Below are 25,452 nucleotides of genomic sequence, written 5' to 3' on the forward strand. Positions count from 1 at the left end.
TTTGGAGTTTGCATCCTCCTTCGAGTAAACTGGGGAGGAAAACATCGAATTTAGCGTGGTAAGGCTACTGGATTTTAAGAAAGAAAATGGGGAAACTAGCAATTTAGTTCAGTAGAACTGTTAACGTAAATTAATGAAAAGAAACCTCCTGGTTAAGATTTTGGCAAGATCCAGAGAAAGAAGTGAAGCAGCTCTTGTAACAAGTCACGCTTGATCATTGCACAGCACCTGACCTCTTCTTCCCCGCTCGCATCCGCGCCTCTCACGGCCGACAACTACAACTTCGATTTCTCCGCGGACTACGCAGAGCTCCCACCGCCTCCCAGCACACCGCGCTCTCCAGCACGGGCATTGCCCCCACCCGGTCGGACGTCCCCACCCTCTCCTCTCAAAGAGCAGCTCCGGGGGCTCCCTCGAGGCAGTCCCGCGGCCGCGGGTAGCGGGCAGCTCCGCTCCGCCCAGGCCCGCCCCGCCGCCCCCCCGCCGCGTCTCAGCAGCATCGTTAAAAACTAGGGGAGGCGCGCTGCGGGGCGGCCGGCCGGCGGGGCCTGGCGGCTGTGCAGGACATGGGGCAGAAGCGGCAGAGCCCCGGGGCGGCGGAGCGGGGCTGCGCTGCCGAGGGGACGACGGGCGGCAGCGGCCGCGGGCGGCTGGCGGAGTCCTGGCGGCGGCTGAGCTCCCGGCGAGGCTCCGCCAAGCGCAGCGGAACCTCCGCGCCCGCGCCGCCGGTGAGTGCCCTCGACCTGGATGGAGCCCGGGACGGGGATCGAGATGGGGAACGGGGCGCCTCGTGAAACAGGTGGTGGGACGAGGGCAGTATCGACAAACCTGTTGCGTTTTCGGAGGAAAATCACACTTTGCACGCGGTCAGTCTGACTTTGTAGTTGTAACAGGTGAAAGTCTCCTCTGTTGCCTTTTCCCTTTCTTTCTTTCTTTTTTTTTTTTTTTTCTTTCTTTCTTTTCTTTTTTTTTTTTCTGAGTAAAAGCAGGACAGAGTGCAGCTCCCACGAGTGCACGGTGCGCTCCAGTCGAAGAGCTGTGAAGTAGCGGCCGGGAACTGCCCTCCCGTTGGCCGCTACCTGAGCAAAGGACTTGAGGGAGGTAGACAGCGTGCTTGTTTGGGAACTAGAGGTTTCTTCTTGGGAAGGAGTCTTCTTTGGTTGTGTCTTTGCCTTTAGCCAGCTCGGTGGGATATACCAACAGAGGTGGATGGACAGACATCTTGACAGAGATGCAAGTGTAGCACAGATTGCATGCCAGGAAAACAAACATCTTGGGAAGAAGTACATTGAACTTGAGAGAACAAATTGAGCATTCAAGTAGAAAAAAAGAGTGGTAGTTGCTAGAGTGCTTGAACGTTTCTTTTTTTTTTTTATCTTGGGCTCAGGACCCTCATGCTAGGCCAGCTAGATGCTGGACATATGTATGCAAACAGAGATTTTGAATGAGCTGCTTACTGTACAAGTACAACCTCAGTCTTCATGTGTTGAGAAGCAGTATTGTGTGTCTAACTGAAACCTGAATCTGAGGTGTAGAACAATACACCTTATTCAATAACTGAAATGTGTCGGTTTCAGACAGAAATACAGATTTATGAGCTGTGGAGCTGTGAGGAAGATGCCCACAGGTTGAATGCCAATTGGGGAAATAGCATAAGGGTGAAGAGACCTATGGTAGAAAGGATGCCATGGCAACAGAAAGCATCAGAGAAAGTAACAGTATTTTCTTATGTAGGGGGAAGAGGAGGAGAGATGCATTCATGTACCATCCTGCAGATCACAATACTATGAGGTTTTAGTGTTTTTTTTTTTTCTTCAGAATACACTAACTTCTTTTTACCTGAAGATTGATTCCCAGGTTCTTTACCAAAACTCATCAGAAAAAATGTGCAGTGCAATCAGTGTGGTTTAGGCTTTTTTTTTTTTTTTTAAAGATTCTTAAAGTTCTTAAATTTCTATTGCTTGAAACAAAGTGGTTCTTGTTGCTTACAGTGGAGATGAAGTCCTACTCCAAACAAAACCTTGAATGACATTCAGGTTCAGCAAGTGCTTGGCCAGAGTAGAAGAGCTGTACTAATCTGTGTTTAATCATTACAATTTCCATAGATGAGTAACTAATTTCTGATGTCATGTCTACAGTAATATTAAGGTGATGTATTTACACTACTGGATTTGCACTACACTTAAACTTCAAAATTCAATAAATAGAGGATGGATGGGAGGAGCTTGATTCTGTTTTTTCTCCTATTTTTCCTTTTTCCTTTTCCTTTTTTTTTTTTTTTTTTTTTTAATTTATGGAGGGTTTTTTTCCTGCTATTTTGTTTTGTTCATTATTTATAAATCACAGGCTTTGTGAAGGTACAGTGACTAGTTTGTATTCTCTTCATTTATTTGCTTTTCTTTTTTATAAGAGAGCACAGGATTTCTGAAATCCTGTTTCACCAGGTGTAATATATTTCAACAACATTTTCCAAAGTGATGCCAGAATGTATTAAACCTAAAGACATTTCCCACCATCACCTTCCTTTCTCTCTAATACTGTTCCCTCTACATCCTTGGAAAAAGTGTAAGATTTGAATTACTCTTAGCATTAGCACTTTTCCCTGGCCCTGCACATTTGATTGTATTTTTCCTGCAGTAACTTATGTTTTTATGTTATTTGAAGTTTGTCATTGGGCTGTGGAGGACTTTTGAGTGTCAACGTTAAAGTGACAGGCTAACACTAGTTACACTGTGTACAACTACACAGAATGTTTTTGTACAGCTGTACACCCACAATGGTGAATGGGTTCGTGCCTAATCTTGTCCTAATAGCATTGTTCTGGGGTCTCAGATGTTTTCTGTGCCACTTTAATTAAAACAGGGCTGGTCTTGCTCACTGTTATCGATCATCTGGAAACTGGCCAGGAGATGTGCGCTTGCCTTCTCTGAATTCTTAAGCAGACTGGTGTGACAGCCTTTTGTACTGTGTCTTAAGGGAGGTTGCTACTGTGTACAGGTAGTTTGGGATAGGTGAAAGATGATGTCAGCATCCCCTTGAAAGGTGAGAATATGCGATATTAATATAATATAATATATATTATTTATATATAATATAAAGCGATCTCTCGTATTGAATTCATGTGACAAACATCTTTAGAAAGAAGATTTAATCAAACAAAAATGCAGGGTAGCCAGGTGTGTTTTGTTCTGCATACATGATCTTTCTTACGTGAATGCCTTGCAAAACCATTTAGGTATGTATGATTGTCCTGTAAGAAAAAGAAAATTTTGCATTTTGAAGAGCTAATTTCCAACCTATAAAAACTTGATTTAGATTTTCTGCCAAATGAAGGAGGTTTAAAGTAGTAATTGCATATTGTGGCTCCTACTGAAAGCAGCTGTGTTGTTTTTCTGCATCTTTTAAATTGAGCAGTGTCTCCCAATATCTGTGTTTTCAAACTCACCCTTATCTGTGATGACTGTAAAAATTACTGATCCTTATATTTGACACTCAGTGAAAAAAACCCAAACAAGTCATAACCCTAAAAGTTGTCCTTTATTTTGTTCACCATTTGTTAATTCCTTAAGAATGATTTGTAGTCTTATTTCTTTACCAACTCTTTGGTTTTGGTTTGTTTTGATATTAGTTCTTGAGTGAAGGAGGAGCTCTCTTATTGGAAGGAATTGTGTAAGGGAAGGGCGTTTGAGACAGAAACAATTTGCAAGAACTAACCTATCATAGATCCCATAAAATACACGTGGCATCCTCTAAACCGTCCCTAACTTGAAAGCTGTGATCTTTGTAATAGTGTAGTGACCCCAGTTAGTACCATTTTGAGTACTAGCACTATATGATGAGAGATGGAAGAATGATTATTGATTTAGAAACAAAGCCTCTTCTGCTGTTATCTTCTGTTCTTCATCCACTTGTGTAACTTTGAAAAAAAAGGCTGAGTGGAAACCCCTGCTGAAGTTGATGAAAGTTTTGCTATTCAAAACAATACATATTGGATCATGCTAAATTTTGTCTGTAAAGAGGAATGTCCAAATTCCTTTGGCCAAAATTTTAAGAGTCATTTGCACTTATGTTTTATTTATTATGTGAGGTTATTAACCCATTTTTATTAGCTGCTGCACAGTACAGTGTTTCAGTATAGAAAAAAAAAAAATTGAACTAAATGGTTATTCTACTGTACAGTTTCTGATTACAGCAATATTTACTTTATTGTTCAAAGATAACAGGTTTCTCTTATTGCTTTTCAGCTGGCTTTCCCCACAGGGTATTTACAGTAGTGCAGAAGCGAAAAGAAAATGGCAAGTAAGAAATCTATGAACACATGAAATTTATCTTCAATCTTGCTCTGGCATCAGTGAGATTACAGCTCTGTGATGGGTCCTGTCCTGACTTCTCCAGAATCAGATGGCTCATGTACAAAAGATTGGCAGGGATAAATCACCTACCGTATGGCAGAACTGAGCTACAGTTAATGTGTCTGTGGCTGAGGAAGAATGGATGTACTATATAGATAGATTTCAGAGCAACTTGATGTAGAGCTGGTTAAGGGCCTTGAACCAAGCTTAGCTTACCCTGTAAATTCTACGTCTGTACATTAATAATCTGTCATTTTCCCATTCACTTAGTGAAGCAAACTATCTTTGCCAAGAAGCTGACCAAGCTGGTAAGGAGAAAATTGAAGTGGGAGTGATGTGAGAGGGAGGAGATAACAGTCCAGAGTCAGGCGAAGAAATGGTGAGTAAGGGCAGAAAGCAAAAGTTGGGGAGAATAAAGGATAGCTTGGGCATGTTAAAACAGGACAAAGGAATACCACAAAAGAACACCTACCCACAAGGCATGTGAACATCTGCACACAGTCTGGGAGGTGAGCAGGAATTATTAATGTCAGCATGTGGTTACAGAGCTACAACATTACTGTAATGTCTGAGACACAGTGGGACGGCCAATGCCACCCAAGCACTACAGTGGACTGAGGCGGTCCCTTTAGGAGGCACAGGCAGGGAGAAGGAGGTCTTCTGTGGGAAGTAGTGGCTCTGATGTGTTAGGCTTGGGCCTGGACTTGCAACCAGATCCAAGAGGAATCACTAAGCGTGATGCTGTGGCAGGAGTGTTATCGACCAGGTGAGGGAATAGATGAGGCTCTCCTCAATGGGAAATTTAACATGTCAGTACAGAAGTCATACTGGCTGGAGGATGTTGTAGGTAAATTCTTGCTAAGCAGATACTGGATAAGCCAACCAGGGGGGAATTAACAGCTTATCATAGAATCATTAAGGTTGGAAAGACAATGAGGATCATAGAATCACAGAATCACCAAGTTTGGAAAAGACCTATAAGATCATCCAGTCCAACTATCACCAACAGTTCTCAATACAGCATGTCCCTCAACACAATATCTAAATGTTCCTTGAACTTCCAGTGCCAGTGACTCCAGCACCTCTCTGGGCAGCCCATTACAGTGCCTGACTTCTCTTTCAGAGAAGATATTTAGTCTGCCAAACCATGCCCACCAAACCATATCAGTCATTGTGTTTCTCTGCATTTCCTGTAAGTGCATCATTCATGTTAAGAGTAAAGGAAACTCAGCACACTGTTCAGTTCTCTGGTATTTACCCTGGTTTTTCCCAACATGACCTTCATTTTCGGATATGATGACACGCAGACGTGTCTGCTCTTAACTGACCAGAAGATAATAGGGAGTAGATGAGCAATGACAACTTTTGCTATAATTATCATAGTACAGTGAAGTTATGTTCCTGAGGGGAATGAGGAAGGCAGGAGAGTAGCATAGCACAAAACATGGAGGAAGAGATTTTGGTATACATTGTAGGTAGGTAACAGTGAAGGCAGCTCTGAAGGGCAAAGGAGACCGGAAAAACGGGTCAGCCTTTGAGGAGTGTGTTCTCAATGATTCTGGTACTCAGAAAACCTAGGAGACAGAGCAGAAAGCTAGTATGGCAAAGCAAGAAATTCATGGCAAAGCTCCAGTATGAAAAGGCAGGGTATGGGATGGGGGAGAATAACTGCAAAAAAGGAATCAAGACACATTGCCCAAGTATGTAGGGATGGTGTCAGGAAAGCCAAAGCTCAGATGGAGTTGAGACTTGCAAAGTGTGTTAAGGGCAACAAGAAAAGATTTACCTCTGTATTAGTGGTAAAAGGGAGACCAAGGAAACCATAGATACATTGAAAAACTGTGTTTAGCCCCATGAACTCAGTAAAAAAGGAATGTGAAATAGAATTTAAGATGCTGATTATTTGAGATAATGCTACCAAGAAACAATAACAGAGATGATCCCTCCAGATGGTGGAAATCCCAAATTAAGCAGGATCAAATGGCCTCCCACTTCATGTGCAGCAAACCATGCCATTCCTGTTGAACAGAAAAGGTTCCCCAATCAAGTCATTGCAGGATTTTCTTACAAGGAAACTACTCCGTTAATAATTTCTGCTGTTAAACAGAAAGGATATTCTCATGGGAACTTGCTGTACTGTTCAAGAAGGGCAAGGACATGCAGGTGGTGTTATCGCTTTTGCTGAGTGGGAGCTGCCAGCAGGCTTCTGTCATACAATTAGCTGTTGGAGATCATCCAGTGGTCAAGGTATTTATGCAGCACAACACAGTCTGAAAGCAAAGCTCGGGCCTCAGTGTTGGATGTGGATCACAGCCTCCTTGTGCTGTGGTCTTTTAGCAAGCAGCACAATAGGCAATACAGTAGAAGCAGAGTCAGAAGAGATTTAAAGCCGATGTCTTTATTGCCTTCTTTGTCATCACCAGCAAGAACTACCAGGCTCCTGTGCTTGGTGACAGGACTCAAGGAGGAGAGTAGCTACAGCCAGGTATGGTGGTCAAATTAGGGATTGCTTCACACATGTCCCTGGCACTTGTTGGGCTGCACCCCAGGGTGTTGATGTACAAAGGCATCAGCCAGCTCTCACCACTCTCCATCAGCTCAGAAAGTTTGTGTGATTCAGGGAAGGTCTCTAGCAGCTGGAGAGTGGCAAACATCCCACCTGCCTTCAGAAATAGGGAAAGGCCAACTTGGGGAACCACAGGCCTACCAGTCTCACTTCAGTCCCCGTTAAGGTCCAGGAGCCAATGTCTGGGCACATGAGGGAGCAGACAGTGACTGGGAGCAATCAGCACAAGTTAATGAGAGTAAGTCATGTCTGTCCCACCTGACTGCCTTCTGCAGAAAAATCCTGGGGGACAAGAGGAGATGTGGGGATGATTTACTGCAGTCCCAGCCAGGCACCAGTCATGGCTCCCCAGAGCTCATATCAGAGCTGGGACACTTCAAATTGTGGCAGAGGACACCTCCAAACTGGCAGGAGAGGAGGGGAGGTCCTGGGGCAGTGGGGCTGGAGGCCATGCTGTGTGAAGTGAGGCTGCAGGTGGCCTATTCAGCTGGGAAATGGCTGTAGGTGTGGCCATAGGGGGCACAAAGCAGCAGCCCCAGCATCATCAGGAGGGGATGGAGGAGAGGCAGTGAGCTCTGCATGCAGTGTGGGATGGGAGGGTGAAAGACAGCAGCATGAGCTGAGACACAAAAGATGAGGAGCCATCTTTTCACCAGCAGAACATCCCAACTATGGAGCCAGGGCACAGGGCTGGGGGTTTTACTCCCTGCCTGAGTGAGTCCCTGGGGCCTGCCAGCCTGTATTGCCCTGGGACTGTGCAAATCAGTGTTAAAAAGTCCTTTGAGAATTAATTTTCAACTTGCACACCAGCATATCTAGTAACTCTTGCAGCTTCTTTAGAAGCATACCAACAGTCATTGAAAACACATTTAAAAACAGAAATAGTAGATCTAGCCCAGGCCAGAGATTGCTAAAATAATCCGATAATAACTTAAAATCCAAAGTAATATTTTTCCGAATGGTTTTCACTTCCCTTTCCCCTACCATAGCTGGGGGCATGCAGTTGTCTGGCAGCAGTGTTTACATGGTGCTGCTTTAGCCTGTGCTCCACCCCAGCCCCCCTGCCTGCTCTGGCTGGGGGATTCAGCTTGTAGCAGCTTGTTGAAAGCAGGTGTCCATTCTTTGTCCCTTATATTTTTTCTAATACTTTCCTGATAGTTTCAATGTCCAGAATGTTCTGTGATCTATGATTCTGAAGTGTAGCAATGAAAGATACAATACAAATGGAAACAAGAAGTTTGTCAGAAGTGTGACTGGGAGTAAAGGTGAAGGCTTGAGTGAATAAAGCTTGCAGCAAGACGTGTCTGCCTGGGCCACAGGCCGCATGGCACTGCTGTTGGCCATACATTGTAAAATTAATTATAAGGAAATTTGCTAATCTCTCACTGTTATAGGAGAAAACATAATTTTATCATGACTAAAATAAATTAGTAAATTCTTATTAGCTAAAGGGAGCAGAACCTAGTGTTTGTCACTAAACAAATACTTCGTCATCTATGACAGGCTGGGCTTTTGTCTTTATCTAGCATTTATTGTAGGTATCTACACTTTTTTCCCCATTTTTTTTTTTTTTCCTATCAAAATGCTTTTGCTTAGAGTGATTAAAGATTTATCTCTCCCTAATTGGTTTGCAGACTTATTGAAAATGAAATAAAGTCAAGTAGATAATAATGAAAGCATTAGTTTCAAACTTTGTGGACTGGGTTCTAATGCACATCTGTAGAAAGATCACTCAAAACACCATCTGCCATTTGGTTACAAGATTTTCCAAAGCATTGTATGGAGTATTTTGTTGTTAATGATGATTGTGTTTAGTGTTTGCGTGTGCTTTGGAATGCTTTTTTCTGATTGCTTATTCATGACAAAGCCAAAAAATAGGTACTTCAGTTTGAGAGCAATTTGCTGTACCTCAAAATGACGTAATTTTTTCAAGACTTCCTTCTGAATGTGTTGCACAGTGTGTTCCTTCTGTGGGCTGCCAGTGAGGAAAGCTGAAAAGAAACTTTTGAGAGATTGACCCTATTAAACCTGATTGATCAGCTAATCTTGAGTTGTTCTCTTACCTGTGTGAAAAAGAAAACATTATTCTCACTGTTTAAGTGCTTTTGTGGACTAGGCTGCTAAATAGCATGAGAGTTGGACCTCTTAATAAATATTCGTGATGAACTATCCTGAGAAAAATGCTTCTGCTTGCCTGTTACCATTTTTTCGTGAAGGAGCTCTGTTCTGTGGACTGAATTCTGTCAGATACTGAGGGGAAAAAAAAATAATGCATTTGTAATCTACTGTTTCTACAGGGAATTGCTAAATTAGATGCTGCCATTAAAGTTTCATATTTTGGATTTAAATAATTCCGGAAGATGCCTACTGTAGAGAACTGTCAGAAGCCCCTTCCTTGATTATTTATTCTGTGATTCTGCCTGCTTGATGTAGTTCTCTGTACCTGATGGAGCAGACTGTAACATAATTGACTTTTCTCATAGGTGATACAGGTCACTGTTGAGTTGGGTATGATTTTTAGTAAAGATGAGGAAAATGGGGGGAAAAAAAAGCCACACAACACCAAACACCTATAGAGGTAGAAGACTCTTACTGAAATAATAGAATGACAGTAGTGAATATCATTGTTTCATTGTTGACAATAGAACTTTCTACCAAAAATGCATGAAGTAATCGTGATATTTTTCTTTCTTTCTTATAGAGATAACAATGATTAGTTATTAATATGAAATCCGCTCCGTGTCTGAAATCAAACCACCTCATTTCAGAATGAGGTGGAAGTTTAATAATCAGAGTGATAGTATCCACTCCTTGGGCAAAACTTAGAAATGATTAATAACTGGGGATTTCTGATTTTATGGGATTTGCTTCTCTGAGGCCTGATAATTTTAGATGGTAGAAGACCTGCTTTTTTAATAAAAGACTGATTTCAAATTGAACTTGAAGAATCAATTGGCATCTTTTTAAATCTTGAGCACATCAAGGTATATGCTGTGGGTAATCTGTTAGTCTGAGATTTGGTATTGCAGAGGAACCGTTGTCCCTTCCCATCTCCCAAAAAACCAAAAGAAATACCTGAACTCCTGCTTTTCTGTTGGACCGGATCTATTAACAGTTCTGTAAACTTGCTCAGATCCTGCCTGAAAATATCAAATTTCTCCAAAAAGAGAAGAAAGTTTTATATTATGAGAAATAAAGAATTTAGGATTAAGGAAAGATGGTAAAGAGTTTAGTCTCTGTAAAGAGTTAAGTCCATCTATGCATGCTTATAATTTATGTGATATTAGTTACTTTGTAAATTTTTTTAAAAATTATTCCACTTTGGGAAGCAACCATTTGTTACACGTGGTCTTTTCGGGTTCATCTGATGTTCACCTGGAACTCACCTGGATATTCTTTTATTTATCACAACATAATACCAAGAAGTACTCATTAAAGTACTCCAGATTATATTATTGGTTAAGAACACAAAAACACACTTTTGGACACAATTTGCTATTGTAAGTTTAATGTTGACTAGAAAATGACGTAACTATCATATTGTAAACCGTTTACTCTATTTTCAAGCAACTCTTTAGAGACACATATTTACTACTGCTGAAGCAGCATCTCAATAATTCAGTCACTACTGCTCATTTAGTTACATTTTAAAAATGGAAATATAATTTCAAAAAGTCACATTCTTTTCCAATACAGGTAGTTCTTCCTGTTCTTCTTATTATTCTCTTTACGTTTAGATGATATGCTTATTTTAATGACATGATGAAGTTTGGTGTAAAGGCTGGGAGGTGATCTCCCATTGCAAACTTGTGAAGTTTGCCATGAATTACGAAAATACTGCCTTGTTATAAAATTCTCTGAAACAGAATGACTCTAAATGTGCAAAGAAAAAATTAAAATATCGTCTGGAAGAAGAAAAAAAATGAAGACTGTCTCTACTCATTGCCACACATCTCTGTAAATAAAGTGTTATGAGAATAAAATATCTGACGGTAATATGCTAATTCATTAGAGTTATTTATTATATTTTTATTTCTCATTATTTCCTCTGAATGGTAATAATATGTTTTTTACAGTGACTAACTTTTCAACATTTTCCTCTTGTATTTAATCTTTTTATGAACACACATGGCATGGTTTTTACCTCTAGCTGCTAAACTGACTTATGGAACAGCTCAGAAAAAAAAAAAAATTAGTCCTTATGAAGACAGGCAAAGCTTCATTTCTATTATTTATGCTTAATCCTTTTATAAATCCAAGTTTAAGAATAAAATATGGAGAAACTTATATATGTAAGCTTAATTCAAGAAAAAATATGAACAAATGTATATATGTATATACATTTATATGCATATATATATTTCTCAACTTACAGGAAAATGATTTCCAAGGCTAAAACCAAGAAAGACAGATAAAATTCCTGGGAGAAAAAGGTTACAGTTTGCTTTACAAATGATATTGTATTTCAAACTGCTCATGACATTTATGCCGAGATATTGTACTATCCATGGAAAGAATATCAGCCATACTAATTAGGAGTTGAATTGCTCAATTTCCTTCTTTCTATTTAATATCATCTGCAAGTTTTGAAAACACAGTTTGTACCGACAAACAGGATTTATGTACGTGCTCTGAATATTTTAGTTGTGGAACAATGAAGTTTGTGATCTTCACATTCCTTTTTGAGGGTGTTCTGCATTCATAACTATTAAAAAAAAATATTGAAATTACTTACTTGCTGAAAAAGTTGAAACAGACTGATGTTTCAGTATTTGCTCTCATTCTTCTTTTCATTTTCAAATTATTAATTAAAGAGAGTCCAGTTCCGCAGTAATTTTATTCCTCTTTTCTCTGCTTCACCAGTGTAAACTAGCCTTTATTGTTAAAGGACTCCTAGGCACCAGAAGTTTTTCATGACAAGATGTACTTTAGAGAATTGTGATGTTGGTCCCTCAAGACATTAGCATATAAGAAAAAGGAATTGATACTGACAGAAATGAAAATGTAGCCATTACGTGTGGCTGGATGACTTAGAATTCCAAAAAATCTGGTGAGTCTCAAAAAATTGTTAGAGGAAATGAGTAACACTGCATTTAGTAATGAAGCTTAGTGAAAAGTGAAGAGCTACTGAGGCAACAGGGCAGGCAAGAAAGAGATTTTAATTAGCTCAGCAATTAAAGTAGCTGCAGTGAAGATTTCAGAGTTGTCCTGTTACACACTATTGCATCAAGTTGAATTATAATGCAAGTAGAGCAGTAACAATTTGTCCCTATTTGTAACTGCTAGATACTTATTTGTAGATGCTTATTTGGGTTCGAAGAAGGTCGAATTGGTGAAAGTTTAAGTTAATTTCAAAATATGCAGAATACAGTATGTGAATCATTGTGCACAACTTTCTTAAGGAACTGCTGTCTCGTTAATTGAGATAGTGCTATTGGTCACATAAGGAAGGATATTATTCAAAATCTTCTTGATAAATATTCTTTTAGCAGATAAACAGATTCCCAAATAAGAGGTGAATTTTGAGTTAGTAAGGAAACATGATTTTGGTGTATCAAGTGCTCGTCTCATTGTTACAAATGAGATCTAATGGGTGACAGCAGGGTTCTCATAGCAGGGGTGTTGGAGTGAGATGATCTTCAAGGTCCCTTCCAATCCAGATCATTCTATGATTCTTTGAAGAGTTTCTAGGCAACAGAGGGATTTTGCTTCAGTACAGTCAAAAGTTCATTAGTGCAGACCAAATAAAGGTTATGAGATACAAAATGAAGTTGCTACTTGCATCTCTGTAATCTACTGACTACTGTACTACAGTTTGTTTGTGGTGCCTCAAATGGGAGAGCCACAGCAAAGTGCTAACTGTACAGAAATGTCTGTTAAACAGTAATTTATCTCAGCTAATATGCTTTCTAAAAGGCAGAAGAGAGTGACAACCATATTGTTTGAGTTTCTCATTTGTAGAGAATCTTAGAACCCTTAAGGATCCCAATCTACTCTGATTTGTTTGGCTCAAGAAAAAATGAAGATTACTCAACTTCTGTAGATTGGTCTTCACACCCACCAAAATAATTACGTCTCTCTTGTGACAATTATAAGCCTTTGTACAACTTTTCCTGTGTCCTCAAATAAGGAATGTGAAGAACCTCCTCCAGTCCATTCACTCTTTAGTTATTCACTGAATCTGAAGATGTCTCAGCTGTTGGGATTATCTGTGTGTGTCTTCCCTGTGTTATTCTCTTTGTGCTCTTTAAATGTTCTACTTCCTTCGTCAGAAGTGTTCTGCAGCACAGAGACTAGTATCTCTCTGCACATTTCTTATTTTTCCTCTCCAAGTTATATATATATATGAAGTCTTTCTGGGAGTTGAGTCATAAGAATGTGTTTATACTGATCTATTTTGAGAGAATGAGCAGAAGTACTATTATACTGAAAAGCATCAGTGATCTCCTCCCACTTTTTCATTGGATTTAGATCTGTAGGAAAGTACAAGGTGCTTGAGGCAATGATTCTGTGCAACAGTTTATTCTCTGCCTCCTACCCACTATTGTTCTTTTGGTTCCCACATGTTTTTCTCATTTTTTTTTCTGCTTCTTAAAAGTGACAGTGTGGCTAGTGCTATGATGACTGGCTTTGAGTTAGGTGAGTTTTGTATGGGAAGGAGATTAGTGTGTTTCAAACTGAGCCTGCTGAAATTGGCGGAACTAGTGGGAATATATGGTGCATCTCTAGATTCACGGGTTTTACATCAGAACAAACAAAAAACAGCAATAACAAAAACAAACAAACAAACAAAGAAAACATTTGTGGACACCAGCGACGAGGGGCGTTATTCAGAGCCTGGAGCTGGAACCGGTGCTACTTAACATCTTTGTAAGCAACATGGACAGTAGGACACCAGCAACTTTGCAGATGACACAAAGCTGAGTGCTGCATTGAACATGCTAGAAGGAAGGGTTGCCAAAAGAGGGACCTGGATAGGCTTGATAGGTGTGCCTATGCGAATGTCATGAAGTTCAACAAATCCTGCACCTGGGTTGAGACAATCCCAAGCACAGATAGAAGTGCCTCTGAAATAAAGCCACCCAAAGCCCCAAAACATGCAGTCATATTTTATTTGTCCATTTAATAATAGGGGCACTAGAAAGCTTCTTGAGCTGATGACCTTTCTGAGCATGATAATGTCATCAGATGCAGCTAGGATGATCAGTTTATAGACTGCTGTGTGCATTCCACTCACAGTTGCATATCTCATTCTACTGTACTTCTTGTTCTACTGCAATTAACACTTCTTGTCAGATTAAAAAAGTTGAGGATATTTCATTGTTGCTGCAAACTGAATACAATGAGTGCCTATAACTTTTTAATGAGACCTAGAACACTGGGAGTATGATCTCTGTGAAGTGTTTTCTTAATTCAGCTCATTAATGTCAGAACATCAGCTGCTGTAATTGCCACTGGATCTGAATGTTCTCCTTAACTAGAAAACTCTGTTTTACATACTGTCAGGGAAGGAGGTGATCCACCTCTAATTTTATGAGGAAAATTGTTTGTTAAATTGCTGATTCTGTTGGAATCAATTATTTTACCATTAGCATGATAGTTGTGTATTAATGCACGCAGTAATATTAACACTGGTGTTAAGAGCTGGTGATAGATTCACAAATGATTCAGCGCATAATGAGGCAGGTAAGGAAGTTAGTGCAAATAGTTAGTGCAAACTGAAAGCCAAAAATCACAAAACCATGACACTACCATATATCTGGGTATTGTAATTGAATCATCTACTTGCCTCACCTGCTCTTGTCCATTGTGCTTCATTCCTTTTTAGAGGGATTTTCCCAGATATTTCACTGCTGTAACTCCAAATGGGCTGTTGAGCAATCAGACTGCTCTACACATGATGTACATGTGCAGATGACAAATCTAGTAATCTAGCACGTGCACAGTAGGTCTGATACACCCAGAAGTGAGTTTGCAGAACTGTCTTAAGAGTGTGTAGTGCACCTGAATGCTTTTGGAGTGTGCCAGGCTTGTGCATATGTGACGCAGTGCATCAACCGTATTTTTCTTGAATGCTCACAGCAAAAAATACGCGTGCCATGTGAGCTGTAGGTCAGTTACAGAATTAGTAACTTCGTGGGTTTAGAAGAGGTACAGATTATTAGACAGAAGACTTTGTCCTAATCGCAGTCTCTATTTGTACTGTGTTTTTAAAGTTGAATCCTCTGTTGAGGTGTGTTACTGGCAAAGCCTTACTGCTAAAGAAATGGATTGTGATCTTAATAATTTTATTCAGAGCTACCTGTCAGCATGGATAACTTTTTTTGAAAAGATAAACATTAAAGTACAAGATTTAATTTTGAGATGAATTTGTATGTATAAACACAATGTATTTTTTAAATTTTATTTTAGATGACCTTACAACACCATTTGACAGAAGTTTTGCACAGTTGAAGAAAATGTTTATGTCTTTCTCATATTCACAGGCTGTGAAGTAATACACTTTTTAGGTGCAATAGGGGACCTAGTGAATTTCAGAACAAATTGCAAACAGTATAGAAGTGGGATCTTTACATGGTATTCAAAGCAAAAGTGAAGAAAGATAAAATCTGTGTTGAATCACTTGAACTGTTTGCTGCTTGACTTTTTCACCTCTAATGAACGTAATTGTTTTTCTCATTTAAAAGAAATCTTTATGCTCGGTATACTTTTAGATGCTGTTTTCTTACATAGAGAGAAAAAAGTCTGCGTGCATCTCAAGATACTGGATTAACTCTTGGAACAGCAGAAGTACAAACAAGCAGCAACATCACACAGGTGTGTTTGAAACCCCTCTAAGGCTATGCACTAAGTTACTTGGCATATAATTGAAAACAATTAATAAATATTTTGCTGTGATATTGTATCCTACTAGAAAAAAAAAAGAAAAAAAACCTTTCACAACATAAAGTCTTTAGAAATGGAACATTTTCTCTGTTTATATCAGAAACAGAGAAACTAAGAAACTTAAAGAGCAACTAAGAAACGTCTCTAATGACTAGTTAAATTTAAGGATCAACAGTGCTGAAACATGTTCTTGCTGAAGAAAAAGCTCTAGTTATTTCCCAAACTGAATTTTAAGCAGTGACTTGGTATATAAAGGAATCCATTGCATTATTTACTCTAAAGTTACTGTAAGACAAATTATGATATGGAAGGAATATCACATTTTCAAAATTTCATCCAAAAAAGAGTTTATTTTTTTGTTTATTGGTTGGTTTTGGATAAGCTGAGTTTTAAGATCCTTATTCCAAGTCTGTATCTCAAAAAAAAAACCCCAAAAATCACACTAGTAGATGTGAAAATGCCTAACATGTTTCTGAACTTAAAAAATGTTTTATATTGAAGTTCTCCATATAAACTAAGTAGAAACTGGTTCACATTTATTGACACTGTTGCAACAGTGAAGGCAAACCGAGCTTGCCTTAGGTTTCTTAAAACTTAGGGAGATAAGAGTACTTTTTACATTTTGGAGTAATTTAAAGGTTTAGATGAGTACCATTTGCTGTTTTCGGGTTGCTTCTAAAATACAGTTTTTGTGTACATGACCATTTGCGTTTTCTTTGTCTACTTCAGCATGGTATCAGGAATGCTGAAGATCAGAAATTCTGTCCAAATTGTTTTACTTATTTCACTACAAAAGAGATCAGAAATGATGTGCTAAATTATTACTTGTACAGGGATAAGGTGAAATTGGACGATTGAATAATCATTGTAATAAATAAGAAGTAAATATACTTCGAACATAAAAATCCAGAGAAGATTTTTACATAGTCCTTAAATGGTCAGGACTCTTTAAATGTAAAAATGTTAAAAAAATATTTAGGAAGTACTTAAAAAGAAATACTTAAATAAAAGATCACTCTTGATATTTACTGTTAGTACTTAGCTGGTATTCTTAGAAATGTTTAGTAAGGATTTTCTGTTAACTCTGGAACTTATCAGCAAATGCCAACATCAGAAAGAAAAAAGTGGAATAAATCTCTTCTCAACACTTTGTTAAATCTGCCCTTTCAAGGAAAAAAATGCTATAGTTTAAGGAAAAGAAAAGAAACATAAAAAATTAATATTTTTGAAGGGTATGTTGCATCAGCATTCTTTTTTCTCTGAATGAAGAGAAGTGGAATTTTTGTTTAAAATAGTCATGCACTTGCCAGGACAGGCCTGGAGAACACTAGCAATGAAATGTCAAAAATTTTGATTAATACTGTAGAAGAGCACACAGTTTAAACATGTATAAATATGTACAGGCTACAGTCTACCTCTTATAGAATGTGGAATTAGAAATTGAAATGGTGTAACAAAAATAGTACCCACTGTGACAAGACAAATATTATTTTAGAGCTTTCAATTCTGCATATGCTCTGTAAGTTGGAATTAATCTAATGTTAGGATAAGTCAGTGCAGAAGTGCACATGATTACTTTTGTATATCATGTAGATTTAAATGGAAGCCCATTTGATGGTATCACATGAGAACTGATTAATAAGTATAGACATGAGGGGTTAGAGTACACCTTATAGTAATGAATTATTTCATTTCAGCCTTGTTGGTGGATAACTCCTGCCTTGCAAATACATCTTGAAAAGTTCTCAGGCGAAGGGCAGAAGCTTATGATAGCTTGAAAAATCTTCATATGTGAATAACTTAGCCTTCTGAGTTTTGAGGGGAATTATTTTAAAAAACCTGTGTGTGGAATATGATTTGGAAGAGTTTTGCTGTGATTTCTTCAGAATAGTTTGCTCTCAAGAGTGCTGTGCAGGTGCTCGACCTCTTCCGGTCAGAATGGCTGATTTATGAAGTTATGTGTGGCCACTGTAACTCTTGATATAAGACAAATAGCTCAGACTTTTGTTGCATGCTGCCATCTGTACGAAGTCATCATGCCCAGACAGTTGAAGAATGCTGATTCCCTTTCATTCATGTACTTAATGTGATAGTGAAAGTCACTTGGGTTGCCTTTATTCAAACAGGATGGTATATAGAAGTGGAGGATAAGGCTGGTATGTTAGTAACTGTGCAATAAGTAAAAGGCATAAGCATGCAGAATACAGAAATCCAAAAATTACTTGTCATTTGTCATCTCAGCTGTGTGGTATGTTCAATTACATTTATGCTACATAACTAAACAAACTACTTTGTGCAATATTTACTAATCCTGGAAATATATTAGGTCTGAATATACAGAATCATAGTATTATCATAGATAGGAAGGGTCCCTAAAGGTCACCTAGTTCAGACCCCTTGCTATAGGCAGGGTTACCACCCACCAGATTAGGCTGCCCAGAGCCCCATCCAGCCTGGTCTTGAGCATTCTGTATCCACGGGAGAGTCCAGCCTTCAAATTCGTATTTATCCAACCATGCCAAAGGCTCTGTACAAGTCCAAATAGACAACATCAGCTGTTCCTCCTTTGTCCACTGATGCCATAACTCCATCATAGTTGGCTACTACCAGGTTAGACAGGCCCTTGATAAAACTGTGCTAGCTATCATGGATCACTTAACCCTCATGTGCCTTTACATTTCTTCCAGGAGGACATGTTCCATGATCTTCCCATGCAGAGATGAAGCTCAGTAGCCTGTCGTTCCACAGGTTTTATTTTCTTCTTTCTTAGAAATGGGAGTGGTGTTTCTGTTTTGCAGTTACAGGGGTCTTCTCCTGATAGCCATGGCTTTTCAAATAGTCACTTGTGAGAGTCACAAGAAAGTGACTTGGCACTGGCATAAATCAGTTCCTTTAAGACCCTGGAGCATGGAGCTGTACTATATATCCCAAGCAAATTAGGGCTGGCATATAGGTTTATGAAAAAAAAAAAAAAAAAAAAAAAGCAATTTTTCATGCAGAATAGCTGCATGAAGGAATCTGGGATTTATTGATTTATATATTTATTTATTTATTTACTTGTTTATTTATTTTAATGGGAGCCCTTGCTGATTCATAAAAACAAATACACAGTACTAACAGCTAACAGGGCTGCTAATGGAATCCTGCACTTTGAAGAACAGCCCCTATCTGTTTTTACAGAAGTGAAGTTCTGTTAAAGAATAGAATCAGAGGCCAAACAAGAATGAGGAATGGCATTTATTTTCTTCAAGCAGCCTTTGATTGTCATTTGTGTTAAAACGTCTACAGACTCCCACAAATATGTATCTTTTTTTCTTTAGTCCTTTGCTTTCACTGAAACAAGTTATAATTCAAAAATTGTCTTGAAAGCTGACATGTATTTGGCTTGCATACATAGTGCCATTACATAAAATGCCAGACTTCTTTTAGAGGCAGACACTGTCATTTGTGATACAAGTTTGACAACTTATGTGAATCTTAATAGTGAATTGAGGATGGTTATGTTCTGAAATATGTAAATTCTGCTCTCAGAGTGTGGCTCCCATCCTGTCTTCTGGGGCAGATCTTGCTTTCTGTTCTCCTCTGTGTGAGTATTCCTGGAAAGATGCCGGTGTCATTCAGGTTAGTGAAAATGAGAAAGGAATTTGTGATGGAGCAGATGAAAGAGGGACAAATAGGAGAACTAAACCTTCCATGCAGCAAAGATCTGTGTGTACAAGGTAATGTGAGATGCCTTGCCAGAGGAATTACAACAGTAATTGAACATCATCAAAAGTCATTATGTGAACATAGCCTTGGTATGTGTAGCTGGAACAAATGGTTCCACTTTGAAATGACTTGTCATTTAGATGCTGCAGAGGAAACTGTATGATACCTTTGAGAGAGCACTGCATGTCCCAAAACCATTTTCACAGGCCAGTCACCCAAACCTGGCAGTCTTTTTTTGTAATGTATTGGCGCTGACCAGGAACACTAGAGTTACCAGAGACATTTAAGTTGTTCATCACCCTGTGTGCCCCTAAGAAGCCTGGACCCCTTACAACTGTGGAAACCTATACAATGTATTTTTAGCAATATTCTCTCTTCCATACTGATGAGTGACAACCACTTGAGGGTATCTTATATTTTATTTCTATGCAGTATTTAAATGTCTGCATAAAAAGACATGGAACATCCAAACAATAAATTAAAAAACAAACAAACAAACAACAACAACAAAAAAACACAAACAAAATAGCAGAAAACAATAGTATTTTTGTAGTCCATAAATAAATGGCAAACCATATAATTTGCAGTTCTTTGTCCTCATTAAATCTTTTTTATATTGGCAGAAGGGAGAAAGCAAAAGTTGAGTACTAACTTGAGTACTGTTAGCTGGGCAGGATTTTGCATATGCCTGTGTGGGTCTTGCTTCCACTTCCAGAAGCTGACTATATTGAGAGCTTGCTGAAGTTAAAGTAAACCTAACCACGAATATCAATACTGGTTGGGGCACAACCTGCTGAAGAGGAGCTCTATGGAGAAGGACCTGGGTGTCCTGGTTCATAACAGCTTAGTGAGGAGCCAGCAGCATGCCCTGGTGGCCAAGAAGGCCAATGGTATCCTAGGGTACATTAAAAGGAGTGTGGCCAGCAGGTCAAGGGAGGTGATTCTCCCTCTTTACTCTACACTGGTGAAGTCTCACCTGGAGTACTGTATCCAGTTCCTGGTACAAAAAAAAGACAGGGATCTCCTGGAGAGAGTCCAGCAGAGGGCCACAAAGATGATAAAGGGCTTGGAGCATCTCCCCTATGATGAAAGGCTGAGCAAACTGGGTCTGTTCAGCCTTAAGAAAAGGAAACTCAGAGAGGATCTCGTTAACGTTTATAAGTATCCTAGCTGTGAGAGTCAGAGACATGGCCAACCTCTTTTCAGCAGTCTAGACAGGATAAGGGGAAATGGCCACAAACTGGAGCACAGGGAGTTCTGCACCAATATGTGCAACTTCTTCACTGTGAGAGTGAGGGTGCACTGCAACAGGCTGCGGCTGCCCAGGGAGGTTGTGGAATCTCCTTCTCTGAAGATATTCTAGGCCTGCCTGGACACCTACCTGTGCAGCCTGCTGCAGGGGGCCTGCTTTGCAGGGTGGTTGGACTTAATGATCTCTTCCAGGTCCCTTCCAGCCCTTACAGTTCTGTGATTCTGTAATTTGGACTCCTCAGCCATCCTAATAACAATCACAGCTACAAACTGTAGTTTTAAGGTTGCTCATAATTATTTTTCATGGGAAAGATTCAAGTCTTTCCCATTATGCTTCTCACTGCCATGAATTTCCTCATTAGTGCACAGGTATTTTTTTATGAACCAACAGCACAGTGATAGTGTGACCACTGTGTAGAAACAGTCTGACAATACTTCTACACAAGTATTTTTAAGCAAAGTAGACTTTAAAATAAAAGCTGGCTGCTCTGAGAAGTTGTTCCGAGGGTGTTTCTATCACTGCAGCATTATTCCTATTATATTTGGAAGACTGATAAACAGAATTATCTCAGAAAAATATCCAACCAAAGTTATTTGATCATTTGGTTTGGCAGCCTTTCAGTATCTAGAGGGAGCCTACAAACAGGAGGGGAATCAACTCTTTGAAAGGGTTGATAACTGCAGAACAAGAGGAAATGGTTTTAAGTTGAGGGAGGGGAGGTTTAGTTTGAATATCAGGAGGAAATTCTTTACAAAAGGGAGTGTACTGTGAGGTGCTGGAACAGGCTGTCCAGTGAGGTTGTGGATGCCCCGTCCCTGGAGGTGTTCAAGGCCAGATTGGAATGGGCCCTGGGCAGCTTGCTCTAGCATTAAATGGGAAGGTTGGTGGCCCTGCATGTGGCAGGGGGGTTGGAGATTCGTGATCCTTGAGGTCCCTTCCAACCCTGGCCATTCTCTGATTCTGTGATTTATGTTACATATTTACATATTATGTTGTTTCTTCACCTTATGACTTTGCTTCTCTGAAGTGCATTTTATTCTTTTTTTTTTTTTTTTTTTTTTTTTTTTAACAAAATAGGAAATAGTATGGAATTGATTTACTGGTAATCAATGGGTAAACGGGTAAATGGGTAAATTGCTGAAACAGTATGAATTAGCACATGAAAAGGTAATCTAAATAGAGAAAAGGTTATGATTCTTATTTCAAAAACTATTACACTTACTGGAAGCCTACTTAATCAATAGTAGCTTTAAAAAATTGTTTTATTATTTTAATTGTGATGCACATGCATAATGCTTATTACACACATCAAGTTATACAATTTGGACTAAAGATGTTGTTGTAAATGTTAGAGCAATCCTAATACTTCATGAGCTTCCTCTCTGTAATTGTTTATGATCATAAAATATAGTCAGGAAAAAAAAAAAAAAAAAAGCTGTATAAATTAAGCACTGTTGCATACTAGGCTCTTATATTTGTGTTGGAAAGTAAATTTGTTGCCTCGCATTTTGTGCAGGAGTGTTCAGAGTCTGTGTTGCTGAATTGTTTATAAACATGAACGTTAGCACTGTTCTCCAGTGCAGAAGGTCCCTACTGAGGGCTCACTGAAAGGAAAGAGCTCATCAGAGCATTATGTGGTTTAATTTAACCATCTGTGTTACCTTGGCATTACAAGTATTATTTATCTGACTTGCAGTCTATTTCAGGAAGCTCAGCTGCCAAGATAAAAAGCTTAAACTAATCAGACAATAAGAAGACAAAATATTCCTCTAGATAAGCAATAAAGAGCAAAGACTTCAAATCCTGTCACTAAGTAAAATTTGTGTTCCAGTACTGAAAAATATCAATAGCATTTCAAAGATTGTTTTCTAAAGATGATCCAGTTATTTCTACTACACTGTCTTGTGATCCTTTGAAAATAATCTTTGAAACTAATTGAATGTGTGTGTTTAAATAACAAACAAAAACAAACCAAGAAAAAAGCATAGCTCAATGCTAAAGCTGTAGTGCAGAAGTACAGACTAGGTCACTTTGTGCAAGTCATTTCTCCAAGCAGGTAAAGGCTGTAATTATAATTACATTGTAGCGCTGTGGTTATATTGCAACTATTTTGAAGAACATTGGGGAGGAAAGTGTGTTTATTGATGTTTTCTTGTCTCACCCTAATTATGATACTGACTTTTGCTTTCTGTAGTGAAGAATTATGCTTTACTCATGTAAAAGAGTGGGCAAAAATTCAAAAGGGGACTTAAAATGCTGGCATCCTTCCAGGACAACACAAGTATCCTGACATAGAGCATATGCTTTTATTAATTTATTCCTACAAAACTATGGAATCCATTCTTTGGTGCTGTTTTTAAGCCTTCTACTGTTTGACAGTAGTATGGTTTGGCATAGATTTTACAGATCTGTGGGCTTCTTTCTTTTCTTTTCTTTTCTTTTCTTTTCTTTTCTTTTCTTTTCTTTTCTTTTCTTTTCTTTTCTTTTCTTTTCTTTTCTTTTCTTTTCTTTTCTTTTCTTTTCTTTTCTTTTCTTTTCTTTTCTTTTCTTTTCTTTTCTTTTCTTTTCTTTTCTTTTCTTTTCTTTTTTTTTTTTTCTTCCTTTTTTTTAGGGTCTAAAAAATCTTCGTAAAGATATTTTGATAACTCACACATGTATCCATTTATTCTGAGTAAAAAAAAATTAGCAATGTATTTGAGGTCTGTGTAGATGGTATTGTTTGCACAAACATATAAAAACCAAGGGGAAGAAGCTTAGTTACTTGGATTTCCTGCGATGAGCATTCTTCTTTTTTATTTCCTCCAATGGAAATGAATGTGCCAGGGTCCTTGTGGCCATTGGACTTCTATCCAGCACATGGCAAAAGGGAAGTGGCTATGGCTTTCATCATTGCAGCTCACAATTACTATTTTATTTAGACAGACCTATCTGGTATTTTACTGCATGTATGCAGATTGGACCCCCCAGAACGGTTCTCCATTTCTTTCTACAAGCTCATGTTGCAGAAACTAAACCCTGAAATGCAAGTTCACACCGTTTCCCCTACAGAGAACTTGTGAGAGACTCTGAGCTGTGCCACATTAGTGTGTTCTTGGGCTTGAGGGTCCTCTGCTCTGGGATCTCTGAAGGTATTGAGAAAGATAATGGGTCCCTTTGTGATATTTTTGATGAACTAGTTTTACATACAGCATAATGAGATTGTGTTTCTTGTGCAGTGTTATGCATTAAATCACAGGACTGGCAATAAAGGCAGGGAAAACAGGCACGCTTTTAGGCTAACACATCCAGACTAAAGTTCCTTTGGAAACTCATCCTTCCTGATAGAGATGATCTCTGTTCAGTAGCCTTCCCCCCCCCCCCCCCCCTCACTCTGGTGTGTTCCATAATCGAGAGTCTGCAAGAGGACCCTCGGAAGACTTAAATGGTTACACCATTTGTATCTGGTTGGCTTTTCTTACAATTTACATAGGTGTAAAACAAAGTAAACTCTTTCTACGCTTGAATAAATTGTTGCAGAGGAACAGGCAGGAAGTAATGGCTTGGTCACAATTTGTTTTAACTATAGCCCTCAAAAAGCACAGTAGGGCTATCTTGTTTCCTAAGAATTCAACCTTTCCTTGGGATGAATAAATCTTATTCTAGACTTTATGACCTCCAAACTAGCTTTAATTTCTTTTTTTATTCTAATTTTTTTAAAACAGTTTTGTTTTGTTTTCATCAGTAAGTAATAATGAAGTGTCATCAGAGTCATTGTGAGAGATCACGCATGCAGAACATTATTCATGCTGGTAGACATCTCTAGAGATTTACCAATACAAGCCTATGCTCAAAGCAAGGTCAGCTACAGTAAATTGCTTACAGACATATTCAGGTGGCTTCCAAGTATTTCAAAACATGGACCCATCACCACCAACACACTTCTGGGCAGCTTGTGCTCCTTCACAATTTAAAAAGGTATTTCCTTCTGTTTAAGTGGAGTTTTGTTGTTGGTTTTTTTTTTCCTTCGTATGTAACCATTGCCTTCCGTTTGAATACTGGGCATCACTGAGCATAGCTTTGCTTCACTCCCTTTACTTCCCATTCATCAACTATTTCAACACATTTATGAGATTTCTCTGTGCTGTCTCTTTTCTGAACAGTGTTAGCCCACACAGCCCTTCTATGCTGGTCTCACCCTAATGGCTAGTTGAGCTCCGGTGAACTGCTTTCTGACTCAGCCTCCTCAAAAGAACAGATGGAGAAAATATAATGAAAATAGTCTTATGGGATGAAATAAGCAGTTGAACAAGAAAAAGCAAACAAGAAAACCAAAACCAAAACCAAGTACAGGTTGTATGGAATTGAAAGGAGAAAATCATTCTCTGCTTCCCATCAGCAGACAATGTTGGGCCAAATCTTGGGAAGCCGTACTTCCATACGTGCAGCAGTTTATTAGGAAGACAAGACACTGTTATAATTGAGATGTTACCCCTTCTTATTTCACTTAGGTTGTTGTTGTTGTTTTGTTTTGTTTTCCCTTTTCTTTCTGAGCTTGACACCATGTGATATGGATATCTCTTTGGTTAGTTTAGGTTAGCTGCCTTGGCTGTGTCCCTTACCTGCCTCCTAACCATCATTAAACTACTGGTTTCTTTGGGTAGTCTGAGAGATAGCCTTGATGCTGTGAAGTGGTTCTAAGGAAGAGACAA

At 38.9% G+C, this 25,452-nt stretch overlaps 1 protein-coding gene across 1 annotated transcript in view; it reads left to right on the plus strand.

Moving 5' to 3' along the window:
* Positions 1–566: 566 nt before the first annotated feature.
* TRPM3 (transient receptor potential cation channel subfamily M member 3) overlaps positions 567–25,452 on the plus strand; it is a gene marked incomplete at both ends in the record, with an annotated part of 364,749 nt that continues 339,863 nt past the window's right edge. Inside the window, one exon of the mRNA XM_079548514.1 lies at positions 567–728. Within this exon, the coding sequence (XP_079404640.1) occupies positions 567–728 (162 nt within the window). The remainder of the gene's footprint in view (positions 729–25,452) is intronic.

The sequence above is a fragment of the Tetrao urogallus genome (genome assembly GCF_951394365.1).
Source record: "Tetrao urogallus genome assembly, chromosome: Z".
In the NCBI taxonomy this organism is placed as follows: domain Eukaryota; kingdom Metazoa; phylum Chordata; class Aves; order Galliformes; family Phasianidae; genus Tetrao; species Tetrao urogallus.